Below are 25,826 nucleotides of genomic sequence, written 5' to 3' on the forward strand. Positions count from 1 at the left end.
TTAAATGTTAGCTTAAAGTTTTAAGCTGCAATATTTGGTTAACTTTATAAGTATGTACGTATTCTCTAACCAAGAATTGTTTTTGATTTATGGCAATTGTGTAACAGAGCTATACAAGAAAGCACATCCCGATGTTTCTAAGTTTGAATTATTTCTTCGAATATTTACATAGACTAACTTGTAGGGACAACATCTGATTGTTTTCCAAATAATCGCAATGACTATTTATACGGGGCGAAGTTGGAGTACGGTTTGCTAACTTCATTTGCGTTGCCGTCCGAATCCTAACCAGCGACCTGAAACTTTACATGCATGAAGTGTAGTAATAAACAGTTCCTGTAAAGTTTCGCTGGTTTCGATGATACTGGCCGGACAACGAGACTGGGTTAGCAAAGCAGGTACGAGAAAATGACTTGTTCAAATCGATGTTTGTGGAACGAAGGTATGATGAAAATAGTACTTGTGCCATTCTTAATGTATTATGCGTCACAATGCTATATCTAGATGTTGCATTACCATACTTAATAGCATATTTGCGATAGGAATTATCTTGAAATATATTATACATGCTAATTTAGCATCATTATCACTACGGTAAATCATTTTTCATATACTATCAATTAATATCAACGAATGAATAATTTATTGTATGAATTGACAAAAGCGATTGAAGAAGCGATCTTAATGCTTGACGTTTAATGTTATGAAATAATAATTAGCGTGAGTGATTTTGGAAAATATATGATTTTTAAAAATCGGTGAGTTATTTCTTTTGAACAATGAAACACAATGCTTTCCATTTTCTGGCTAAATTTTTCCCACTAAGATCATTTGACCAGTGTTTATTTATTTTATGCAAGTATCTTTTAATTCGTAAAAGATTTTAATTAAGAGTATCGTTTTATCGTTCGATGACCATTTATCCCATTATGATCAAGTTATCATCAGCGAGTGTCTGTCGGATGCTTTTTAAAACTTTGACCTTATTTTTTTAGTCTTAAGTAGTATCGTTCTTTTACTATTTCTTTTTTATTAACTATCTGGAAATAGTTATATAAATAGATAAAAATAATTGAGCACTAAGTAACATCTTTTATTACTTCAAAAGATTTATATGACCTATTTATCGATATGAAGATAAACAATAGACACCTATTGTAAATAGATCATCAATTAATAAATGTAAATTTATTAAACACTTTATTTTTTAAGGAATATCAGCGGTTTTTTTTATCATAGAATCTTGACGCGAATACAATGCGAAATAGAAAATAATAGAAAATATTCGGTCAGTATAGAAATCAGGGTTTGATTTCATACTCGTATTAAGTCATTTTTTTGTTTTTATGAATTTCTATAATTTTTGTGAAGGTATCCATTCCCGTGACTCATCACTTCGATTTTTATGCAATCATTCTAACTGCATTGTTCAAAGCAATTAGACAATTTCGCGTTTGAAAGTAACGTAAACAGTAGACTTTGAAAGATGGGCAAAACTGCAAAAAACATTTTCTTTGTTCTGTATTATGCCTTTTAACATAATTTAGGTGCAATTATTTTACCAATTATTATCAAATTATTGTGTATACACACGATCATATCTATACTAAATTTTGCATAGTATATAATTTCGCGTTTGACAGTAAAATAAATACCAGGTTTTGAAGGATAAGCAATATTGTAAAAAAGTAATTTTTTCGCTCTATAATTATATTTCTTTAGAACAATTTAAGTGAAATGGGCTTAACAATTATAAAATCTTTCCGTATATTCGTTATCGTATCAGTTATACCAAAGGTATATTTTGCATAGTAGAAGCTAGTTTCAATACATCGAGTACCTCGTTTAGATAGGATTAAATTTATTGTTCTTGTTAAAAAGGATTAAATTCTTGTTATTTCAAAATACTATTCTTGCGGTATTATTATCATTTATACAAGTAACAACAATAATGTAAAACAATTCGATAAGATTGCACGAAAATTTTGTGGAAAATCTCTAGTACAGTATAGTAATTAAAAATAGATTGCGGTTATTTAATCAGATAGCTAAATCTACTTTAGCAGATTTTGTCGGATACTTCTTATTAACCTTTATGTACAAAAAGCCTGTAGATTTGATACAGGATCCGTTATATTCGTGTTATATGTTTCTAGACTGTCAGCAGAAATGTCACAAAATCTGCTGGGGCAGATTGATCGCAGAAATCGAATAAATTCTGTTCGTTAACCTAACAATTGATGGTAGTGGAAATCGAGCAAAGTCTGTAAAGTCTGTATGGTGTTCAAAATAACAGAATCATTCATCTGCTGTCTTTCTGCCGGCCGATTACGTTGCGCAGATACTGCATTATTTCGGCCATCAATTCGACGTTAGGTTAGGTTAGCAGGATCTGCTCGATTTCTAACGTGAATTTACTATTTGATTACTACTATTACTACTGAATCTACTATTAAACAGGTTTTGTTTGCAAAACGACCGCCAAACGTAGCGGCACATGACTATGATTTTGTCATCAAATTCTATCAATTCATTCATCAATATGTAGGCATATAGTATGCGGGGTTTGTATAATTTCGCATATTATATACATCCTGTGCATTTTTGTTGCACTTTTAAATTCCTATAAATGCATAAATATCCGCAGTCTAATAATTAATACGAGCTATCTTACTATTTGTCTTTTATACGAAGGGCTTACTTGCTAATTGAATCTGGAAGATAGGGGCAACAATTCTTAAGTTAAAAACGATGGAAACTAAGATGTGCAAAGACCGTAGCAACCAACCTTATTTCAACCTTATTTCACCAACCAAACTCGTGGAACACATATTTTCCCTTTTTTAAATAGCAGCTTATATTTTCTCTTATCTTACGCAAGATTGTTTAGTTAGTTTTTCACCGAACTTTGAGCAACTTGGTTACAACAATAGCCAAACTCTTGGATTCTTCGCCAAGAGTGGAAGTTCTATTTATTTATATCCCCCTGGATATAAAAAATCGGAATCGTTTGTCTTAGATTTAAATTTAAAATTTTATTTGAATTTTTCAATTGAAAAAGAATTACTTTTGTTATAAAAATTGTAATTTTGTTTTGTTTGATCTTTTTTGTGAAGAAAGTTAATGTAGTTAGTTTGCGTCCAAACTAACCCCTAACCCCAAACTTTTAATGAGTAAAATTTTGAGACGCGAAGGAACCTCTTTATTGTGCTATAACGTATTCTACGTTGATATCACTCAATAGCAAATAATATCAGAAATCTCAGTTTTCCTTTTTTAAATTGAAGCATATAATGTGCCTACTTGACAATTATTAAGATAAATATTTTTCTCGATGTCAGTTTTCTATATCAACAAAGGAATTTCAGCTCGAAAGATACACGATAACAATAGAATCGTCATTTTTCTTAATAAATAGATGAGGAATACAATAGTCAGATATCTGGGTAGTTTTACGAGCAAATTTTCAAAAAATTATTATAGCAAGTGTTACACAATTGTGGAAATATTAGACGAATATTATTAATTTGGATAAAAATGTACGAGAATTTGGATCAAATTATATAAATTACCCAAGTTTTTTTAAATTGATAAATAATGACTCTTGCAACTGAAATTTAAGTCCGACTAATTTACGTCTTTTTTAACAGCTTCTTCATTTTTAACTAAATCAAATGTATCATCCGCCATCTTTCATTTCTATTTAACCACTTCTATTTAACGCTATGTTAACGTACCATCTCGTTTGCAATATTTTTTCATATCAATCTATACTATCGAATTCTGTTTTTTAACATCGTGGTCATGAAAGGGAATTCAAAGGATTCGCTTGATATTATTTTGTCACCGTTTCCTCTACATACAGTCACAAACATTATGGTAAATATTGTTCGGTCTTTAATGGATTAAAATCATTAAAAATATTCTGCTAATACAACAAAAATATCCTGGAAATATACTTGATATACATATACTATTTCGTGATATAGATAAATAGATCGGTGCAATATCTTATAACCTCTATATGTGTATAGTTCTGCAATTTTAGCAATATAATCGTGACTAATGAAATTTCAGAATATTTGGTGTAACATAGATAATATACATATCTATAAAAAGTTTCGATAAACGTTCTAACATTTTTCCAATCTATGTTAAAAATAATCGGATTATAATGGACAAAGCACGCAATGATATCGAATGATCTCAACAAATTTCTCGGGCATTACGAACACAATGGTTTTTGTTTGCTTTAAATTATCCATTTGTGGAAACTTTCAGTTCTTTTCCAAGCTTTGTCGATTTCTTAACACCGGTTGCAAAGAGAACAAAAAACCAGAGAGCAAGCGCCTATACATAGATTCGTCAACGCGGGGCAGGAAGGCAATTTGCGCACGACGTACCGTGCCGAAGAATGCCGAAGATCGGTTCGAGCCTTATCCCGGTGATTCGGGCGATCTCGTTGAGTCGAGTGTTGACTCGTAACGCCGCATTGGCGCTCGATCACAACTCGGGCGTCCTGGATGATAAAAGACCGTTGTCATTTCCACTGATCAGTTATTGTTCGGCACGCGGCACGCAGAAGAACGTATTCCTCTCGAAGAAGATATCGAATAATACGCTGGCATTTCATCGACTATTATTTAGAAGATACTGTTGCAAGAAAGAGACAGAAGACGACAAAATGTCCAACAATAGAGGCCCGGCTGCCGAACAGCTGACCGAATACAAGAAAAATGTAGAGGTAAATCATGCGTGGTCGTAGTAACATCAAGGATATAACTACACTATAGATATTTATGCAATCTCATATTTCTATGAACTTATCGAGAAAAATAGAGTTTAAACTTATTTACTTGCTTATTGTTTACTTACTTATTACTTACAAGTATTTTACTTTGGATATCTTATATATTTGGAATATTATTTTTTGCGCCATACATTATTTTTCATAAATGTATGAAATCTGAATACAATGATGTAGAATCATTCAGGAAACGAACTTTACATGGTTAAAGTTTGAGGAAATAGATATCCAAGAGCAGTATGAAGTAATTCATTTCCTATGTTTGTCTCTGGAAATCGCTGTATTAATTAATGTTTCGCATTTGGACATTTGAATGTAAATATCGTAGAGATTATTTTATGTAACGTGTTATTGCAGTTGTATGGTTATTGTTAAACATATTTTGTTAGTTTAGTTTATCTGTCACTACGGATCGACGTTACCATGGAACAGACTTTGATCGATGTGACAGATATAAAAATAGCTACAGTATTTATCTGTAGTTTGGTAGGTGAGCTATTCGAATTTTAATGAATTCGTTCTGTTGCAATGACAAATCAAAGTTCGAAGGTAAATTAATATCGTTCGAAGGTAAAGCTTTTTTAAAAATTGTAATGCGTCGAGTTGACTAATAATGTTGGTAAAAAGTAATGATAATGATAGTGGGTAACATGAACTTTGAGCAATCGGTTCAAGGATTATTCTTTCTAACAGAGCAAGTCAAGTTGCGTTTTTAAGTAAATATCATTATCACCATAAAAATTCTGCAACGTCTCGACGAAAAGTATACTTATTGAAATATTTGCGATATTATAGAATTTCTTTAGTCTATTGCAGATATGGTTATCACTTATAGTCGTCATTAGGATATTTTGTAATAAAAGTTGTGTAGCAATTTATTAATAAATAGATTTATTTTTCCAAATAATAATAATAATAAAAGATTATTATAGACTACTGCAACATCTACGAAACGTTACCCCAATATACAAGCGCATACAAATACGTTTCGAAAAACCAAAATCACAGCGTTCAGTAATTTGTTTTAAAAGTTCTAATTTCTTACTAGCTAAAAATTGAAATTTTTCTTAAAGTTTTCTTCAAATTAAAGACTTTATCACTTGTACTATTTTAAGTTCAAGTGATTTTAATTATAATTATAAATATTCTCACCCCAATGTTTGATTTTAGCGTTTCTCCTGTTAGTACATTACGAGTACAGGCGAGTATAAATATTAATTATAAAATTGAATGTTATATTTCCATTTGATCAACATGTTGCACATAATTCGTTCGTTATGTCGATACTATATAGGATTGGGTGGTAATCGTTGTACAATCGGGCAGAGGGTGATTCTGATTATCGCTCCACCTTGTTCATTTGACGACTCATGGTAACGATGATTCGTATATAATCTTGCGTAAGGATGACTTCTTATTCATCGAGTAGTTTCCATTTCTACGTTTTGTATCAGAAATCGGAATAATAAAGTACATCGTGCTATCGTTTTTTTTTAAATAATTACGCTAATATATATGACTCTTTTCTTATCAAAAACGTTCAAGTTCGATAGGTCAAAGTGTGCATGAAACATTCACGGACATTCATGGAGCAATCTGCAAAGATCGTTGAAGTTACATGATCGTCGCCCTTGAACCAATAATTTTCAATAGATTTGCTTGAAGTTTAAAATTCCATCAGACGAAGTTTATTTGACTATTCGACGATACGTTGCTGTAATCGTTGATTAACGAGGTTTCAATGAAAAATTTGTAGTATTTAGTCAATGATTCTTCCAGTATTGAATCTTCGTTTAACCTGCGAGGAAAATTGCTTTTTATTTGATCATTAATAATAGGAACACAATGTTTCAGATCGTTTTGTAAAGAACACGTAAGGCACTAAAATTCGAGATACCAGTTTTATTGAAAACGAACATCTTCTTTCGTGTTCTTTATTAATAATTTATTAAAGTGCAATGTTTTGCATGTGTAAGAATAAGCAATGCAGCTTGATAGAGTTAGGGACATTTTTAAAGTCGTGGGAAGTGAAAATGCGCGAAGATGTACAAAAGGTACATGATATGCAAAGATATGCAAGGTATCTAAAGTAAAGTGCTCGTTGTAATACTCAGAGGGTAAGCCAAATTTCTATTTGGATGAAAACACAAATTTGCATAAATATTTACGCTCTAAATATTATTCTTTACAATTCAATTTTTTGTTTCGTACTCTGAATCAAAGCTCTCTCGAAAAACAAACATAATGGCGGAGGAATGAGAGTTTAAGAAACTCTTACTAACATGGTAAAACCTGTTAGTCTAAAAGAAGCTAATATTCATAGACAGACGCTGATATTAAATTTTCTTTGAATCATCGCTGCAACAATATAACGAGATCTTTTCCTAGGTCCTAGTATTTCATCATTGATCGTACACAACCTTGCTTGAAACGATCATTCCGAATGATCACGAATTGCCATGAACTTACCATGAGTTACCGAAGTAGGGAAATTTGATTTCATGTGAATGACATCATCTTGCCTGTGAAACACTCTATCCTCAATGTAGACGTATGACAACGTAAGGTTCTGTGTGACGTAATATATTTGATAGTACGCACATTCTTCATTTATATAGTTTGAGTCAGAAGGCTGAATAGATTTTTATCATAGTCGATACACGTACGACGACGACGTAATTTTCTGATAATACGAAAAGGTTATTCAATTAGGAGAGTTTATTGAAATAATTCATTAAAAAGTATCGAAGATCTTCAATTTTTGATCGTTTCGATGGTATCTAGGAAACGTTATTCATATAAAGATTAATTAAAAAATAATGCAAAATTTTTATACGCATTACAAATTTAAGTTGTACTTCTTAATCTATATTATAGCGGTTGTCACGCGTTTAATAAATGGCTAGACTTATAAATTTACCCCCACTCCATTTTAAATTCGTGTTATATAAATCACATTTCTATAAGTGTATGTCATACTATATATATATAGCGAAATAAGCAGTTTCAGTACTATATCAACATAGCAATTTTTAACGTAAAAGATAACTCAAATTAATCTGCTAATGATAACTTACCAGATTGCAATATTCAATCAACTGTGTCTTTCAACTGAACATAAATATTTGTTGACCTATTTATCCATTTTCTTAGATTAAGATTTATTTTCAGAAATATTAAAAAAAAAATTTACAATCACTTGTACAATCACGTGTCTGATTTTTTTCGACGTCTGTCACAAAACAAGAAATTCAAAAATAAAAGACGCGAATCTCAAGTGCGACACTAGTAATTCAAAAATTTAATACGATTTATGTTGTTTCTTGAATTTTTTTATTTCTTTGTTAGAAAAGCAGATGGACTGAATGTTGTCTATTTACCATTCTAATATATAATGCTGTAAAAAAATAACAATAACAGGCAATAGTATGAACAATAATAATAATTTTTCTTCGAAACGCTCGATGTGTTCACTCTGTTCGAACAGTTTGCGTGCTATCTTTCACTATCAAAATGAAACTAAGTTAGAATAGCAAAGTTCAATAGATTACCTGTTTCAGCATGAACGTTGCAATAATAAATTCACACGCGTCTTGCAACGATTGACTAATCGTTATAGATTTCTTTTATTGTATCTTAGAAAATTTATAAACAAGATTTGCTTCATGATAGCGCACGTGAAATCATCATCATTTGTGAAGAATTTTATGAGTTTATCTGCAACATGTAATCTTTGAACGATGATGAAGTGGTTTTATCGATTATCTATTTCAATTGTGACTCTTAAGATTTATAGGTAGAAGTTTTTTATACATGTATTAGATTTTTTGATATTACGTAATTAGTCAATAATAAATAATAAACGAATAAAATAATTAGTTACTGGGATAATAATAATAAATTAAAAATGTTAAATAATATTAGGCTACCAGTCATGCTATTTCTAGTAATATTAAGCACAATGTTGTTAGATATAGTGACAGAGATATTTTTTAGTATTATAATACTTCTATTTATATAAAAGAGAAATAATTTTATGAGTATGTACATGTCTATATTGCGTATGCAAATATTTAGGTATATATATGTATACGATTGATGGTGGACGAAATGGAGAAAATAGAACGATGGCAATTAAGTAAGATAATTACTGATAATTACTTGTGAAGGATAAGAATATATATTATATATATATTTTTTTGATAGTGACACATAGTAATTGTCAAGCGATAAGCTGCCAGGTCATTCATCAATCTCATGAAAAAAAAATCATTACAAATGCAAAAAATTGAAGAAATATTCAAATAGTTCGAGCAAACTTTTCGGAATTCTAAAAGATGGTAAATCAATTAGCTGCATATGTAAACCACGCTAATATTTTATACATTTTATAATTAAGGACTAAGAACAAATTTCAAATAAAAGTATGAACTCTATTTTTCCATAATTAAAAATTTACATTTAAATTTGAAAATATTATTGAGATATGGCGACCAAACTCCGATAATCTTTTAATTCAAGCGAATTGTATTGAGGTAGAATGGTGTCATTTCTTTTAGGTAACGATAAGAATTCATGTTAACGTGTTTCGATTTTTATTTTCCCTTTAATCAGATTTACATTTTACTGTAAAATACCAGTACAGATCGATATTTCGTAGCTGTGTTTATCAGATGGGCACACGAGAGACGTGGCATGTTATTGTTCTAGAAAACTGGAATTATTATATTAAAAAAGTTCATGTTGTTCGTCACGAAATCGATTAAAATATTCCGATTAGAAAATGTATGAGAAAATTAGAATTCTATTTTTTTTTCTTTTATTAGAATAATTAACAGAGCTATCTATTAATCCAGATCGTAAGAAAATATCGATTTTTACAATCTTTTTTAACTATGATACACTCCTCCGAACGATCTGAAAAAGTTATGCATAAATAATCACAGTAAAACTATGCTACACTCATAAAAATATTAACATGGTCGCGTCAATAACTAAGGCAATAATATAAGCAAATAGCAATTTTTAATTCTTTTAACCACGTTCCTTCGTTTCAAAAAGTCTGGAAAAAATACACGTTAATATCCATAACGAGACAGTAACATCGTAAAAATATAAACTCAATACTCGACACTATTTCAATATAAAATCAGCGTTTGAAAAATTCTGAAAAATTCTGAAAAAATTCAGAGACAAGTTCGCCACGAGGCAAAATATCTCTGACTTGTTTTCATCATTTTTCATTAAGTAGGACGAAAGAAACGAAACTTAAACCGCAAATTGCGTTTCGTCTTGTAACAACAGAATGGAAAGGGTATTCTTCGAGATGTGTGTTGAATGATACGCACTCAGATCAATTTGGTTTGGGGGAACTTCTGCTATTCGGCTATATCCTTTACTTGCTAATTGAAAATTTTAAATGAACCAAAAAGCTTGATTCTTAGAAATAAGTAAATAAATAAACTAATCGAATTTAATAGGAAATACGTTGCGCGATTTAGGAAAATAATTGTTTACGGCTAACTGAAAAATTCGCAGAATTAATTAATTAAATTGGTATTTCCAATAAAAATTGGAATTTCTTTCATACTACGATAACATCATCATATTATTTTCATATTATTATAAAAATAGCGATTTCTTTCAATAAAATAATATTTTATTTACACTACGACAGTATCGTGATATTAGTTTCGTATCACTATAAAAATATCGATTTAGGCAATAAAAAAAGATAGTTGAGTTGGAAAATCTTACGATCCTATATCATAATAGCTATTTCTATATTGCTATAATAACATTTTCATGAGATCTTAATGCTTCTAGTGTCAAACAGAGGAAAAGATAATGTTTGAGAAGGAGAAAATACGATAAGAAAACAATTGAAAGACTCGTTGCTTTATCATAATTTAATGGTAGTATAAATTAAGCAGCCACTAAAGGGTGTTTGCCATGTCTTTCTCTTTCTTCAAAGGACTTGCGCCATTCGTAAAACTACGCTGATTCATGGTACACCGTAAAATTAATTTAGGAACAATGCCAGCCGTGAAACAAGTTGCAACATAAATTCCCACGCGATTTATGAGACGGAGTAATCCAGGTTCCAAGGAGCTGTGCGATTCGTTTCGTGGAAAAGAGGGGAACGCTGTCGATTACATCGTCATAAATTTGAATATGATATTTTATATTGACATAGAGCAGTCGTAATCTGAAAACTCCTTTTCTGTGCCATGATAAGTCGAATATCTACATTTTGTGTTGCGTAACAGTTTAGAGTGGAACGATAATGAAATTGTTGGAATCCCTTCGCAATCGACTTATTCGACATCGTTATGAATTATGAAATAGAAAGTAGGTAATAACACACACACACACACACACACACACACACACACACACACACACACACACACACACACACACACACACACACACACACACACACACACACACACACACACACACACACACACACACACACACACACACACACACACACACACACACACACACACACACACACACACACACACAAAGTAAGTAAAATATTGTCATTAACTACTTGGGTAGAAATTTAGTCGATGGTACGTGAGCTATGAGCGTCTGTTTAATTTCTAAAAGCAGCATTGTTTAAGTATCAGTAGATATTTATCTTAGACAAATCATTATAATAAAAAAGGTATTCATTCGGGGTTGATATTAAAGTAACAAATCAAATAAAAAAGGATTAATAATGTTCGTTAATATTATTATTTTTATTCTAGAAAAAGAATTTTGCTTGCCTTCCAGTAGTAGACTTCACTTTTACACTTATTCTTTTGCGTGAAATTATCTTAAAACGATGTAATTCCGATTAAAATTTAATGACAACTGACAATGGTAAAACGCGTAAAACAATTGTCAAAATAAACAGTTCAGACCAAGTGTGCGATCCACTCAAGTGATAGAGGTATTATCTTCTTCAATTTTTTGAGCAAATATTAAACGTACAAGTTGCGTTTTAATATAACAAACATAATAATATCCAAGAATTACTTTCTTCCCGATATTATATATTTGTAGTGGAAGATTCGAAGATCGAGCATATTTACTATGCGTAATTAACAGCTGGGCGAATCCTTATCAAGTTGATACTGTTGTTTCGTTGAAATCAACTACTCTCGTGATATTGCTTCAGTGAGAACAGAACACCTTTTGAAGTTTTTGCTTGAAAGAATGTATTATACCATCGAAAGTACCGATATAATTCAAACATTAAGATTAAAAGTCCAAATCTCAAGATGATGCACATGGAAATAATATTTTAACTCTGTGTTGTACTGTAAATTCCTTTTCTTTTCTGTTATTGAATACTCCTAATGCAATCATTTAAACCCGAATTTTACTATCTTACTCCATCCACACTATATTTACAGTTTAATTCTCGCGAATTGCATTCTTTGCACAAAATTATTGAATATTCCTAATACGATCATTAAAATCCGAATTTTACTATCTTACTCCATTCATACTATATTTACAGTTTAATTCCCGCGAATTGCATTCTTTGCACAAAATTATTGAATATTCCTAATACGATCATTAAAACCCGAATTTTACTATCTTACTCCATCTACACTACATTTACAGTTTAATTCTTGCAAATTGTATTCGTTGCACAAATTATTCTGAAGACGATGCCTGACCTCTGAACACGTTATTTCATACACTCGTCATATCGTATAAAAGGTCCCTTGCGCAAATTCTCTATTTACCATACGGTATTTTTCCACTTTCTAAGTGGATCATCCAGTATCAGCTACTAATATGCAACACTGTTTCCAAGGTTAAAGCATAGCTTATTTTTCTTCTTTCTTTACATTTCGTGACTTTTCAAAACGGAAAGTTAATTCGTTTAAATTGGAAAATTGATCTTATGACATAATGTTTTATTTCTAAGAATAACAAAATTAGCTACATATCTTTCATTCTTCAAAAAATAAGGAAAAATTGTCTTAGTTCGACGAAGGTTAACACATCAGTTTAGATAAGAATTCCTCTTTCTAGAAGAAGAGAGAAAGTTATTTACGACGAAATATTTCTTATTCTGAAAAAATTAATTTTTTGTTCTGGAAAAGAGAAAGAGGAAAGAAAAAATAACGTGCGTCAATTAGTAAAAATTACTACTTAATTTGAATGTCCTATTTCATAAAATATCATTCAAAAATAAAGAACATAGGTTTCGTTTCAACAACTATTTGCAATAATTACGCGTTATAAGGTAGACAACATATTAGATAGTTTCTCTATTATTTCGTTTTTACCGGGAAAATTACCGGTTATCACTTCTTTCAAGATAACACGTTATTTTCCTTTCCGTTGCAATTGTATTTTCTTTGTTAAAGATCGTATTTATTGTATGTTAATTAGACAAACGAATAACGCACGATAGTTGCATGTTTTTTTTTTTTTAATTTTTATTTCGATGCACTCGGACGATTCCATGCAAGATAATTGAATCGCTAGTCGCGATTCTCCATGGAATTAGAAATTACCATTGAAATATTCCGTAGAATCGAGCATGAACGACGATAATTACTATAACGAGACTTCGAAGTGAGTCATGGACGTGGTTCGTGTACGATAAAAAATGATACAACTCTGCAACTTTGAAAAATGGCACATAGTTACATATATCGATCACTCGTAGGTAACAGATGGGCTTGGTAACGATTTTCAGTTTCAAGTTACCGCTATACCTTCACGGTAGATTTGCAAATGAATTGCCGATTGATATCGAGATTTATTTCCTTTGGTAAGAAGTAATGCACGAATAATATTATTTTTGCTAATCGCCAGATATCAGAAGATAGTCGTAAACTTTTCAATTTTCTATGCATCTCAGGTAGAAATCTTGATCTTTCTGATCTTTTTTTTTAAAGGCCACTCTTCTCTAGGTATTATGTCGTAACATATAATCTTATTAGTAGACTTTTTTTTTTTATTTTATTTTGGTTATTTTACAATTTGTCCTTATGGACATTTGGTAAAGTGTTATATCTTGTTGGTGAAGAAAAAAAAATAAAATAAAAATAAATATAGCATGTGAGTGGCTACCCCCAGCGGGGTGCCAGCTTCGTTCTTTCTAAGTTATATCTTTTATGATTAGTAGACATTTGTACAAATTAATATTTCTAAAGACATAACTAAAAGATGCGTCCTAAACAGAGGTCCTTTCATCCACTGAACGTTACAATAAACGCTTTACTTTGCATGTTTTATATATTACGTATATTCTTGGTTCTTTAATTTTTTCAGAAAAATTCACGATTCTATTGCTAAAATTTTGTAAAATTCTACTATCCGAAAATTCTTCGTACTTTCGGTTTCTTTCATTCCCAATTTTATTTAAACGTCGAATATCTTCGTTATTCTATTTTATTGCTAATAAAAGCACCAAGAGGACTTAAATAACATAAAGCGTAGCGCAGAACAGAGTAAATGTTTGCTTCGGAATCAACTTGGAACACAAAGTCTAAGTCTAAGTCTAAGTCAAGATTGGAAGTTAAAGGTTCGTTTAAAAACCTCAGTCTGTGTCTCAATTTATTTATTGATGGCTCATTTGTTATTTCGTACTTCGAGAGGCTTCGTTTTTACAATCCTCGTGTCTACTTTTCTCTTTGTGTGATATACGTATATCGCACATATAAGGAATCTGAGCTTGTATTTTTCATTACAAAAGGGCAGTGAAATTTAACTTGCGTAGAATTACCACACACGGAAACACTTTGGCATACAGCGCAACGTACAAAACGAAACTGTTCTCGCGATATGCGATGAGTTTCACCGGTTGCATATCTACGCGGCGTTTCGAGTTAATTCCGTAACAACGGATTAGTCAATGTTGACTTTGATTATGGAATAGTACTTGCGTTGCACAAAACGCAATCTCTCGTGTAACACAGCAATCCCATCACAATAATTCGCATCGACACGTCAGATTTACTTAATTGACCGTGAAAGAACGACTCATCGTGGCACATAAAATACATTTGACGTAATAGTAATTTCAATTATGTTGATTTAAGTTATTACCAAGCTGTTAAATGTTAATAGAGAGTTTCTCGAAATAAAAGAGTCACTTTTAGAGATAAGATCGATCAAACTATATTATGATCAAAAAATAATATATTAATTCGGATGCAAATGAAATTAGGCGATTCGTCTTAATAATCTAAATTAAAAATCGTTATAACGTAACATTTGTCTGGGTAATAAAATTCATACAAACTATTTAATTCAAAAGTATAGAAATAAGCAACACATAGAAAAAATATAAGTTTCGAGTTGAGCGTATCGAAAGAAATTGAATTTTAGTTTTAAACAAGAGCATGAAACGTTCTTCAAAAATCTATAGCTCTTTCTTTATCAACGGTTTATTGTTTTCTTCAGGACCAGCAGCAGCAGGTATTGCTAACCGGAAGCGGAAACCCGATCGCTAACAAGAAAGCAAGCTTGACGGTTGGTCCAAATGGCCCTATTCTGCTTGAAGATTTCGTCCTTCTAGACGAAATGTCTCATTTCACCAGAGAAAGGATTCCGGAGCGTGTGGTGCACGCGAAAGGAGCTGGTACGTTGACTCGTCACGTTTTCAACATATCGCATGATATCTACCGAAGAATATAACGAAATATATGTTCTATGTATACATTTTATGGCTATATGATAGCCTTATAGCTTTCGAGCTATAAAATACAGCAGCTGTTTTTGCGATCTACTGTAGCAGAGATATTGGAAGAATTTTTCAAATTATAAAGCGTGAAAAATCTGTAAAATGCAATGTTAAAGTTTGAATTTGATTTTTTAAGGTCTTAAGCTTACGTACGTAACTCTAAAATCTTGTCCTTAATCCTTTTGCGTTGTAAATTTAATCTTTGACGCGGACAGGAGGTCAAAAATAATATCAATTATGTTTAGCGTACTTAAGAGACACTATATACTACAGAACCAACGACTTAAATACCAGGAATAAACGAGACAAGACATGTTTAAATAACAGCGGCATTTTGCTTCTTAATGTAAGAAACTAAATTAACGTAGGAAAGTGTTTTATAATTATAATATATATTGTTTGTAGCGTCGCAATATTTTTACTCGTCGTTGATGAAATTTCAGGAAAGACAGTTCGAAGACAGACTTTCATCGACATATTAACGAACATAACGAACTTTCACATCGTGGTGTCTGAATTGGCACGTAACATTCTGACGAACCATCTCATCTGCTTAACAATCGTCATCTTCTGACTCACCGTCGTATTCCCCTGCCTTCGTTTCTATCTTTCAACGGAACGAAGCAATTCACGAGAGTTGCAGTTCCAGATAGCAGCCTCGTATCGTAAAATCCGAACAACGAGAGAAAACAGGCGAAAAAAGATGAAAAAATAAGAAGGTCGCGCGAAAACTGAAAAGTCGTAGAAGAAGTTACATATGCACAGAGGAAATATCCATAAAACGTTCGGAACGTCGGAGTAACGCGGATAACCGACCGTACTACTCAATCGTTATCTCTTTTTTGCTTTTTGTTTGGTCGCAGGTGCATTCGGTTATTTCGAAGTTACCCACGACATTACCAACTACTGTAAGGCAAAGGTTTTCTCCTCCATTGGAAAACGTACTCCTATCGCTGTGAGATTTTCCAGCGTGGGCGGCGAGTCTGGCTCCTCTGATACTGTCAGGTAATTGCCAACGTGTACATTTCCGCTCGAACGTGCTCGCGCGAGATGCTCGCCGTTCTTCGTCTCGTATTTCATACGTGTAGAAATTTTGTTATTTTCATTAGCCTCTTAAAAGGGAGGAAGAATTTCTGCACGTCGTTCTCTGTCTGGGGACTGAGCTTCAGAAAATTCTTGCTCAACGAAAGAACACGAAGATAAGGAAGCGAAGATTTATTTCGATCGTTAACGATGAGATCAGAGATTTGTAGATCGGAAGTTTATAAATATTTCTATTGTTCTCCTAGGAATCGCTTGCTCATTCTCGCGCGTTTGCCAGAGATTTATAAAATAACGATCATTGTAATATTTAAACACCCAATAGACCTCATAAAAGATATAACTTAGAAAAAACGAAGCTGGCACCCCGCTGGGGGTAGCCGCCCACATGCTATATTTATTTTTTATTTTTATTTTCTTTTTCTTCACCAACAAGATATAACACTTTACCAAATGTCCATAAGGACAAATTGTAAAATAACCAAAATAAAATAAAAAAAAAAATTGTAATATTTAACGGACGAAACGTGTTCCTCCTTGGAATCCGCCTGTTTAGTTACGTTTGTAAAAATGTAAAATTGCGTGAACATCCGCGCTCGAATAGTTAAAAATAACCACGGAACGTACATAATGGACCGATGCTTGTACTACTCACGGACAGTTACTTGTAAATTACCTGAAAAAGTAGTTTACAAAAGCGTGAATGGTCCCAAGACAATGGAGACTAATGGCCGTGAAGGGGAAACTCAGACTTCGCACGATTCATGACAATTATGGGTTGCAAAAATGCCGGAAACGGAGCTCAAAACAACCGTTGTTTCTTGCGTACAAATCAACCGGCTTAGTCACACGGAAACGCGCGAAAAAGCGAACGCGCGCGTCGTCCTCGCGATTAATCGGCCGACTACCCAATCATGGAAAAGTTCCTTTTCTTTTCCGAAGCTATAGCTACGACAATTTTCGATGAATCACGCGCGATTTCACGTCTTTTGTCACTCTTTTTCACTTGCGTTTTAACTTCAACGTTCAGTCCATTGTCTTTTCGATCTTAATCGCGTCTGAAATACGAGAGGAAGATATTTCTTCCCTGTGAAACTTCCTTTTATGCCCTTAATAGCAATGCTTTAGTCCTGTGAGTTCGTTTTTTCTTGATCATCGATTGATTCTTCGTTCTCTTTCGTTCGCAGAGATCCACGTGGTTTTGCGATCAAATTCTACACCGAGGACGGTATCTGGGATTTAGTGGGCAACAACACACCGATCTTCTTCATCAAGGATCCGATATTCTTCCCCAGCTTTATCCACACGCAAAAAAGAAATCCTGTCACTCACTTAAAGGTTTGTTATCCGATCGGTTTAGCGACCTGTATTTTACGAGGTTGAGATTTCTTCAAGACTTGCAACTTGCTGACAACGTTAGAGTCTATCTAAAGATTCATACCTTAGAGTTTTATTTTTCTATTCCTTCTCGGATAGTTGGACATGCGGATTTTGGTCAGTCACAGTTAGTCTTTCTGTCGCCTGTTACTTTAAGTTTGTGCAAGAAACGTTACGAGTTATATGGAGTTTATAACCGAGGATTATACTATCTTAATTTTGTATTCAAGCTAAATCATGTTCAAATTTATTCTGTATAGTAAGAGTTCGGTAATAGTGGTAGCTTTGTTGGCAGAGTTTATTGCCTACGAAAGGGTGAAACTGATTTTGGAACTTTACTGTGCTTTGTTTCTCACGTATGAATTCGTTTTAGGCCCAACTTTGAAACTTTAGCGTTTGATTAAGAATAAGCGTTAACATAGCGATATGAAATATAAATGTTTGGAAGCGTTACAAATGTTACTTTCTCGCATTTCTTTTAACAGTAGAACTACCGATAGTTAACACGAAGCTATTTCTACCAAAACCAATCAAAATGACTAGTCTTTAAAAAATATGTAATAAAATATTTTTATATTTATTGACTTATTACTTTGTTACAGAAGGAATTACATATTATGTAGTACATTTTTACTATTGTTAATCCATCTGGGACCATCATCCCTGAACGAAGGTTGACACCTTTATAGAATTGTAGAACCATTCATTTTGACTGCTGTGTTATTTCTAGTGTTAGCATCTAGCGATCTAGCGATCGATTCGGAATTTTCCCGACAACTGATATCATCATATTGAATGATGCGCGGTAAAAATTTTAAAAACGCGTGGGAAGTTGTACAAAACGAGAAAACTGGTTAATTGAAGTTCGACGAACAGATTGCAGGATCCTTTTGTACTTTGACAAGTACCAGTCACTTTTGATTGGTATTGGTATAAGCTGCCTTGATACAAAATTATTTTGAGTTTGAATACATCAAAAACAAAATAAAATTCGTTATATTATTCTTTTAGGTATTGTTGCGAAAGTCGTTACATCATGCGGAAAAAATATAACACGAAGTAGGAATTTTAAAATAAAATTGTAAAACCAGCCAATTTGACTGGTGTGGTAGTTCTACTATTAAGCTATCCTAATGGAAATACGACAAATAGTACAACGAGTTAATTAGATTATGCGGTAGAAATAATAAAACATCTACGGGGGATCAAAACTTTAAGATCAGCTTGTGAAGTTTATTTTGCAATTACCAAGATTGTTAGAGTAACAGCTACATGCCAGGGTTCCTCGGTATCCGATCAGTAAACGATAAGTTAATTAACGTGAAATAGTATTAGAAATTTTCAGATACCTCTGGAGACTCGATTCAGGTCAGACAGTGATTAGTCTAAATCGGCCGGAACTGGAAACTTTCTTGCAGCGTAGGATTTCCTAAATACTCGTGACTTTCCGGAGTCTAGTTTCGGATACTTGTGAAATCCTACGTAGAAGCTCTTGCGATCCCCAATCGATCCTATTCCTCGTGGAAAAGCGAGCGTAGCAACGTAACGTTGAATCAAAGCCTCTTGATCATCGCTGTGAACTCGAACGTACACTGTGTTTTGTTTATTTAGAAGAGAACTTAGTGTATAGCCTTAGTGTATAGCAAATAATCTTGTACGTTGGAGAAGAAGAAAATTGCATATAGTTGCACCGACCGATGCCATCTAACGATGTTTACGATTTATCATTCACTGATGAAGATCTATAGATCTCGGATATGTCGTAGGAATTGCTAGCAGTAATTTTATTTATTAAGGAACATAGTTTATTGTTCTCGGGTTCCTCTCGTTTTTATAATCGCGTCCGTTTTCGTTTTTCTCATCGAAAAGCGCGTAATTGCACATTTATATGGTTGTTATATAGTTGTTAGCGTAGATGTGACTACATGTATGCCTTGCTATTCTGTGTACAGTGTATCCGCGTTCACTAATTAGCGCGCACCAGTCTAAACGGCGTGTTAATTGAATTGTCTTGCATAGGACGCCGACATGTTCTGGGACTTCATCTCTCTGAGACCCGAATCAACGCACCAGGTCATGTTCCTGTTTTCGGATCGAGGTATTCCCGACGGTCATCGTCACATGAACGGTTACGGCTCCCATACGTTCAAGCTAGTGAACGCCGACAACGACATGGTCTACTGTAAATTCCACTACAAGGTGCGACTTTTATTATACTTTACAGGATAAGCGTCGTCGTTTTGGAGAAACCGAGGTATATGACTTGTACGATGCTAGGAAATAGCGAGAGATTATATTTGTGAAAAGTGTAGAACGAAAATTGAACATCGATGAGAAGACCGTGGTCTTTTACGCGATGCTTTTACGCGATGTTTGAAAGCCTTAAAATATGTAGAATCTATATAGTACGCAAAAATATACATAAAATGTTTCAGATAAAATATTAATTACAATTTTTAGCAGGTGAAACAAATTTTTATTTAGATTTTATTTCTGTATATACAGTAGAATCTACGGTCTATCGACGATAGTTTATAAAATATATATATGTAACGTAATTAGAAGCTTTATTGCATAAAGAATGTAAAACCTTGAAAACGAAAAGAGATGAGTTTAGTTCTGTTTTGTTTTGTAGAAATTAATGATACAACGGTTCGACGCGTTTCTTCGTTGTAGCTATCACCGTGGTGAGGCTACTTTCTAAATTTTTTATTACTCGAACAGATAGTATCACATAGTGTCAGATTGTATTTTACATTGTATTTTCTCAAAGAAGAAAAAGAAGTCTTATCTACTTCTGTTGATTGTTTTGATCAAAGTATGGAAGCGCAGTTGAGCGATATAAAAGCACTTTAAAGATTCTTCTGAGGAACGAAATTTTAAATAATTAAACATAAGATACCATGTATCCGTGTTGAAAATACTTGTATAGGAAAATTAATCAGTCAAAATATTTTTCCTTTCTCTTTTTATATTTTGTTTGAAAAGATTTGTATATATCAGTTTCAAAATTACGAGGTTTAATATTTGGTATTCGGTTAGTTTATAGAAACGAAAGTTAAAGCAAAAAAACTCGTTATGAATAAAAAAATATGTTTCATAAATAGCAGCGAATGTCGATTGCAGATACAAAACGGCATAAAACACGAGAAAGAGTATAAATAATGATATACGTGAACCGAATCGAATGAATGGAATGTTTGAAAATGTGCATTTATTTTGAGAAAAAGCCGGTAGCTTGTGAAATAAATTTCGAAATAAAAGAATATGAAGCTGTCGATAATATTGAACTTTAATGTTATATATTATGTTCAATTTCGTTCATCAGTCGAGTTTTAAAGATTATTTACCATATTAAAAATTTATATGCTTTTTAAATACATATACAATATTTTATTGTATTTTTATTTAATTTGATATAATTTAGCAAAGAATAAAGAAAGAGAAAAGTTTTTGTTATAAATGAAAAGTATTTCGTACGCACATATTTATTATTCTCTATTTGTTTAATAAAATTATTTGAAATTATTTCAGACCGACCAAGGAATTAAAAATATCCCAGTCGATAAGGCGGCTGAATTAAGCAGCTCTAATCCAGATTACTCGATCCAAGATCTTTACAATGCGATCGCTACACAAAATTATCCAACGTGGTCGTTCTTCATTCAAGTGATGAAGCCGTGTCAAGTAAAGCAGTTCAAATGGAACCCCTTCGATTTGACCAAAGTAATGACAATGTAACTCGATACGTTAGATCTTGATAAAGTAATTTTATCACGTCATTTTATAAAATACAGGCGTTAGTTCAAACAACAGAATTCTAATTTTATACACAGGATTTAAACGATTACGTTTGTAAAAAGAAAACTATTTCATATTTGGGTAACGTAAATGATAATAAATTTTCCCATTCAATTTCATTTATTGAAATATACGTTGAAAATAAGACGTTAAGATAAGTTACAAGGAATAGCCATTGATTTTAATCGTAGAGAAATTAGAAGATTCGTGTCGCGGTCGAAATTTTGAAGAAAATTTACGATGCTATCAAGATTTAAAGAAGCGTTTTGTTCCTGACTGAACAGGTATGGCCGCATGACGAGTTCCCGCTCATACCTGTTGGTAAACTGGTGCTAGACCGAAATCCTGAAAATTACTTTGCTGACGTGGAGCAAATAGCCTTCGATCCGGCTCACATGGTACCTGGTATTGAACCAAGTCCTGACAAAATGCTACAGGGTCGACTATTCGCTTACGGTGATACTCATAGGCATCGTCTTGGGCCGAATCATCTTCAGTTACCAGTGAACTGTCCGTACAAGGTAATTGCTCTCATATGCGTATATAAGATACTTACATATATTAGCCAGCAAAGAAGATATTACATCTGGAATAATATGGCAATGTGCGTAGATCATAACGATAGTAATCAACAAATAGATCAATTTCTCATCTTTCCCAATAAACTGTATCGCCAATTATGTACTGTATCCTCAATAACTCATAATAAAAGGTAAAATAAATGAACAATCGTTCTATTTTTCAGACGATTTCCGCGATGAATTATCAACGCGATGGTCCGATGACCTTCTATAATCAAAATGGTGCGCCGAACTATTTCCCCAACAGTTTCAGTGGCCCGAAAGAATGTCCAGCTGCTCATCGTTTGAGCTACCTGGTGAATGGCGAGGTGGACCGTTTCGATGCAGTAGACGAAGATGATTTCGGACAGGCGACCATATTTTGGAGACGAGTTCTCGACACTGACGAGAAGACCAGGCTAGTGAACAACCTGGTTAATAGCCTTCGTAATGCGTCAACGTTCATCGTCGAGAGGGCCGTGAAGAACTTTACGGAAGTGGACACTGAATTGGGCAAAAGACTTACCGATGGCCTTCGTCATGTTGGAGTGAGGATCAACCTTTTTGGCAAAACAGCTAGCTTGTGAACAAAATAATTCTTCCTTTCGTACTATAATTGCTGTGCTGGACTACATACGTATACTATCTAATAATTCACATTTTTCATGGATAGAGCACATCGTTACTTTGATTAACATCCGTCTTAAAAATCTTTTGACGTTTATCGTATTTAATCATGTTTTTTCTTCTTTCCTCCTTTTATTATTATACTTCTATATATTACTGGCTTCGCTTTCCTTTTTGTTACTGTATCTTTTACTCTATCGGCTTCGCTTTCCTTTTTGTTATTTTATATATTTTATGAATTTATAATACGTTTCACTATCTTTCCATTGAGAAAAGAGACTCAATCAAGCGTAATGCAAAGTGATTTATACGATGCATTATCTGTGCGATGTCTTTGTATCGAACAATTTATACTGTTATATCATTAATATACGATATAAAAGTTTGTATGAAGTAATGCAAGATGTTTTGTAATTTAATACAAAAATAAAATAAAGAATAAGGGGAAACAGGGGAACAAAATGATAAACATAACGCAATATCATTTCAGAAAAGTGATTTTAGTCTTTCGCTTGAAGCTTTTCTCTTACGATATATCAATATTGATAGTAAATTATTCAAATTGAACTATTCGACAACGTAATGAAACTAGGTACTAAAATTGATTGGAGATCTTTTTACAACAATATTTATTTATTTTTTTTACAACAGTAAAAAGTTGAAAGATAGATTTAAATTAATTAGTATCTTCTTCGGATATGTGGTTGGTAATTTTAATACAATATAATTGGTACGCAATCACGATGTCTATTTATTTAATATTCAGTTCACTCGATATACTGTTTATTCAGCAACGAAATATAAACTGTTGCATTGGACAATAAAACGAGGTCTGAATATCTCTCAAGAAGATTAGGTCAGAATTATTCGCTGTTAAATGAACAAAGAACGTCAAATTAATTGTCCGCGAAAATTGTTTGCAAGTATCCTATTTATTTTACGATTTCGGTAATTATTTTCGCCGAAGGAGAACACTTCAAATTTGGTATTATAACGTCTCGATCTTCTCCATTGTGTCTCAACATTTGCAAGTAACGATCAGTCTAAAGTATAACAGACATCAATGAACAGGTATAGTCCACGATAATATTTTTTAATTTCATACTCATAATTTAATTTTAGTTAAACCCATTATTATTGTCTTATTTCATATTAAATCGATTCTACGTGATATAAAAAATATTATACACCTTACGTTAGACCTGAGTTACTTTATATTATGATTCATCAATAATTACGATTAAAACTCGCCACATTCTTAACACGTTTTACTCGAGCGATAGTAATTGTCGGGCCAAGAATATTCATGCAAATTTACATGGCATATTTTTATGAAAATATGCTTGCTTCTACAGAAATTTATTTTGTATATACTTCTATCAGAGTACTTTAAGCTTCTACTAAATTTATATTTAATATAAACTTCGTCTCATTCTTTGTTCATTTTTGCCAATTACGTACATTCTATGCGTTTCTTCATCTTTAAATGTTCTATAAATTCATAAAATACCCATAATTTAGTTATAAGAAATATCCACAACTAATCTATATCGTTCAATTTATAGATGCATCTTTAACGTTTCGCCTCTCACAGTCGGCCGATAAGGAACTACGGGTAAGGAAAAATCAGCGAAGTTTTTCCTTGAGCTAGATAATCCCAATGAAGATATTAATAAACAGAAGAATGTTGATTTGCGAAATTCTGGTTTATCAACGAGGAAAAATGCACAACTCCAAGTCTACAGTGAATCCCGGTGGTATTTACACGTTGCTTGAATAAAGACGATGTACGAGTTCGGGGAACGAGATGACATGTTCGACAGGTGTACAATATCTGCTTTATGGCGCAATGAATGAGCACATTATACCGTTATGTAAAGAAACAAAGTGAAATATTTTGTTTCTGATCGATTGTTTACAATTTCATCAACCATCGGAAAATATGAAAAAAGAAATCGAAATATCGTTGAGTTTTACAAGTTTTTCACAGCATTGGTTCGTCTTATAAAATTTTGCAGTTACCAACGATTGATTAACAATTCTTAAATTATTTTTGATAGAAGTGGGTCTAATGTTAAAAGTATAATGTAGCGGTAGAAAATTTGTAATGGTGTAGGGATGTCAGGTGTTTTTGACGGTAGTTTATCTTACAGTATTTCAATAGCTTATACAATTACAGTATTATAACGTTTGATTTAATTGTACGAGTTTCTGTGTTTTCTCTATCACACGTTTATTTTTTTTTTTTTTTTTTTTTTTTTTTGCTATTTCTGCTATACAACGTAACGTTCTGTATCGCATAACGTAAAAAAAATGAAAAGCGGAGTATTATACTTTCTAAGTTATGTCGCGTGATTCAGGTGCTTATCTTTGAGTGCACAGGGAAGATTTATTTTTCGAGAAAACATGATACGAATGAATTATTAGATTTAACGTAAGTTAACTATGTATACGGAAAGTCCGTAATTTAAACTTGTGTTAAATAAAGTTTCTTAATCGAATGTAATATTTTATGCGTTTTTAATTTTCCTTCATAAACGATATCGTAGTATCTAATAAGAGAATGTACGTCTATATCAAGAAAAACTACTTTTATTACGTAAATACCAAGTATATATACGCTGAAGGGAAGCAAGTATTAAAAGCTTTTAAATTTATAAAAAAATGTAGCAGTATATTTACATTCTGAAAATATCCAGGTTTGGCAAGTACTCTGTCTCTGAAAAATATGTAATGATGAAAATATTTAGAAATAACTAAAAGGAAATTTTAATTATATCTTTCCTTAGATTTTATATCGAAAATAAATCATACTTTTGTATCGTAACGTTACCTTAAACGAAGAATTTTGTCTCCCGTTAAATTATACTAGTCGTTAATTAAAATTGTAATTTCTAAATAA

General features: G+C 32.4%; 1 protein-coding gene across 3 annotated transcripts; it reads left to right on the forward strand.

The window, feature by feature from the left end:
• The first annotated feature begins 4,372 nt into the window (after positions 1–4,372).
• Positions 4,373–25,430, forward strand: LOC132915716 (catalase). Of its 3 annotated transcripts, XM_060975548.1 has the most exons (9): positions 4,375–4,744; positions 15,239–15,416; positions 16,382–16,523; positions 17,747–17,897; positions 19,956–20,135; positions 21,471–21,662; positions 22,022–22,258; positions 22,483–22,845; positions 24,490–25,430. In XM_060975548.1, exons 1-9 carry the CDS (start codon positions 4,415–4,417, stop codon positions 24,499–24,501), a joined length of 1,785 nt encoding a protein of 594 aa, XP_060831531.1. In that variant the 5' UTR covers positions 4,375–4,414; the 3' UTR covers positions 24,502–25,430. The 3 variants fall into 3 exon arrangements, with proteins under 3 accessions (XP_060831521.1, XP_060831531.1, XP_060831527.1); XM_060975538.1 differs by lacking the exon at positions 24,490–25,430 and having other exon boundaries at positions 4,373–4,744; positions 22,483–23,321; XM_060975544.1 differs by lacking the exon at positions 24,490–25,430 and having other exon boundaries at positions 4,376–4,744; positions 15,245–15,416; positions 22,483–23,321.
• Positions 25,431–25,826: the final 396 nt, after the last annotated feature.

The sequence above is a fragment of the Bombus pascuorum genome, chromosome 1, assembly GCF_905332965.1.
Source record: "Bombus pascuorum chromosome 1, iyBomPasc1.1, whole genome shotgun sequence".
Lineage (NCBI taxonomy): Eukaryota > Metazoa > Arthropoda > Insecta > Hymenoptera > Apidae > Bombus > Bombus pascuorum.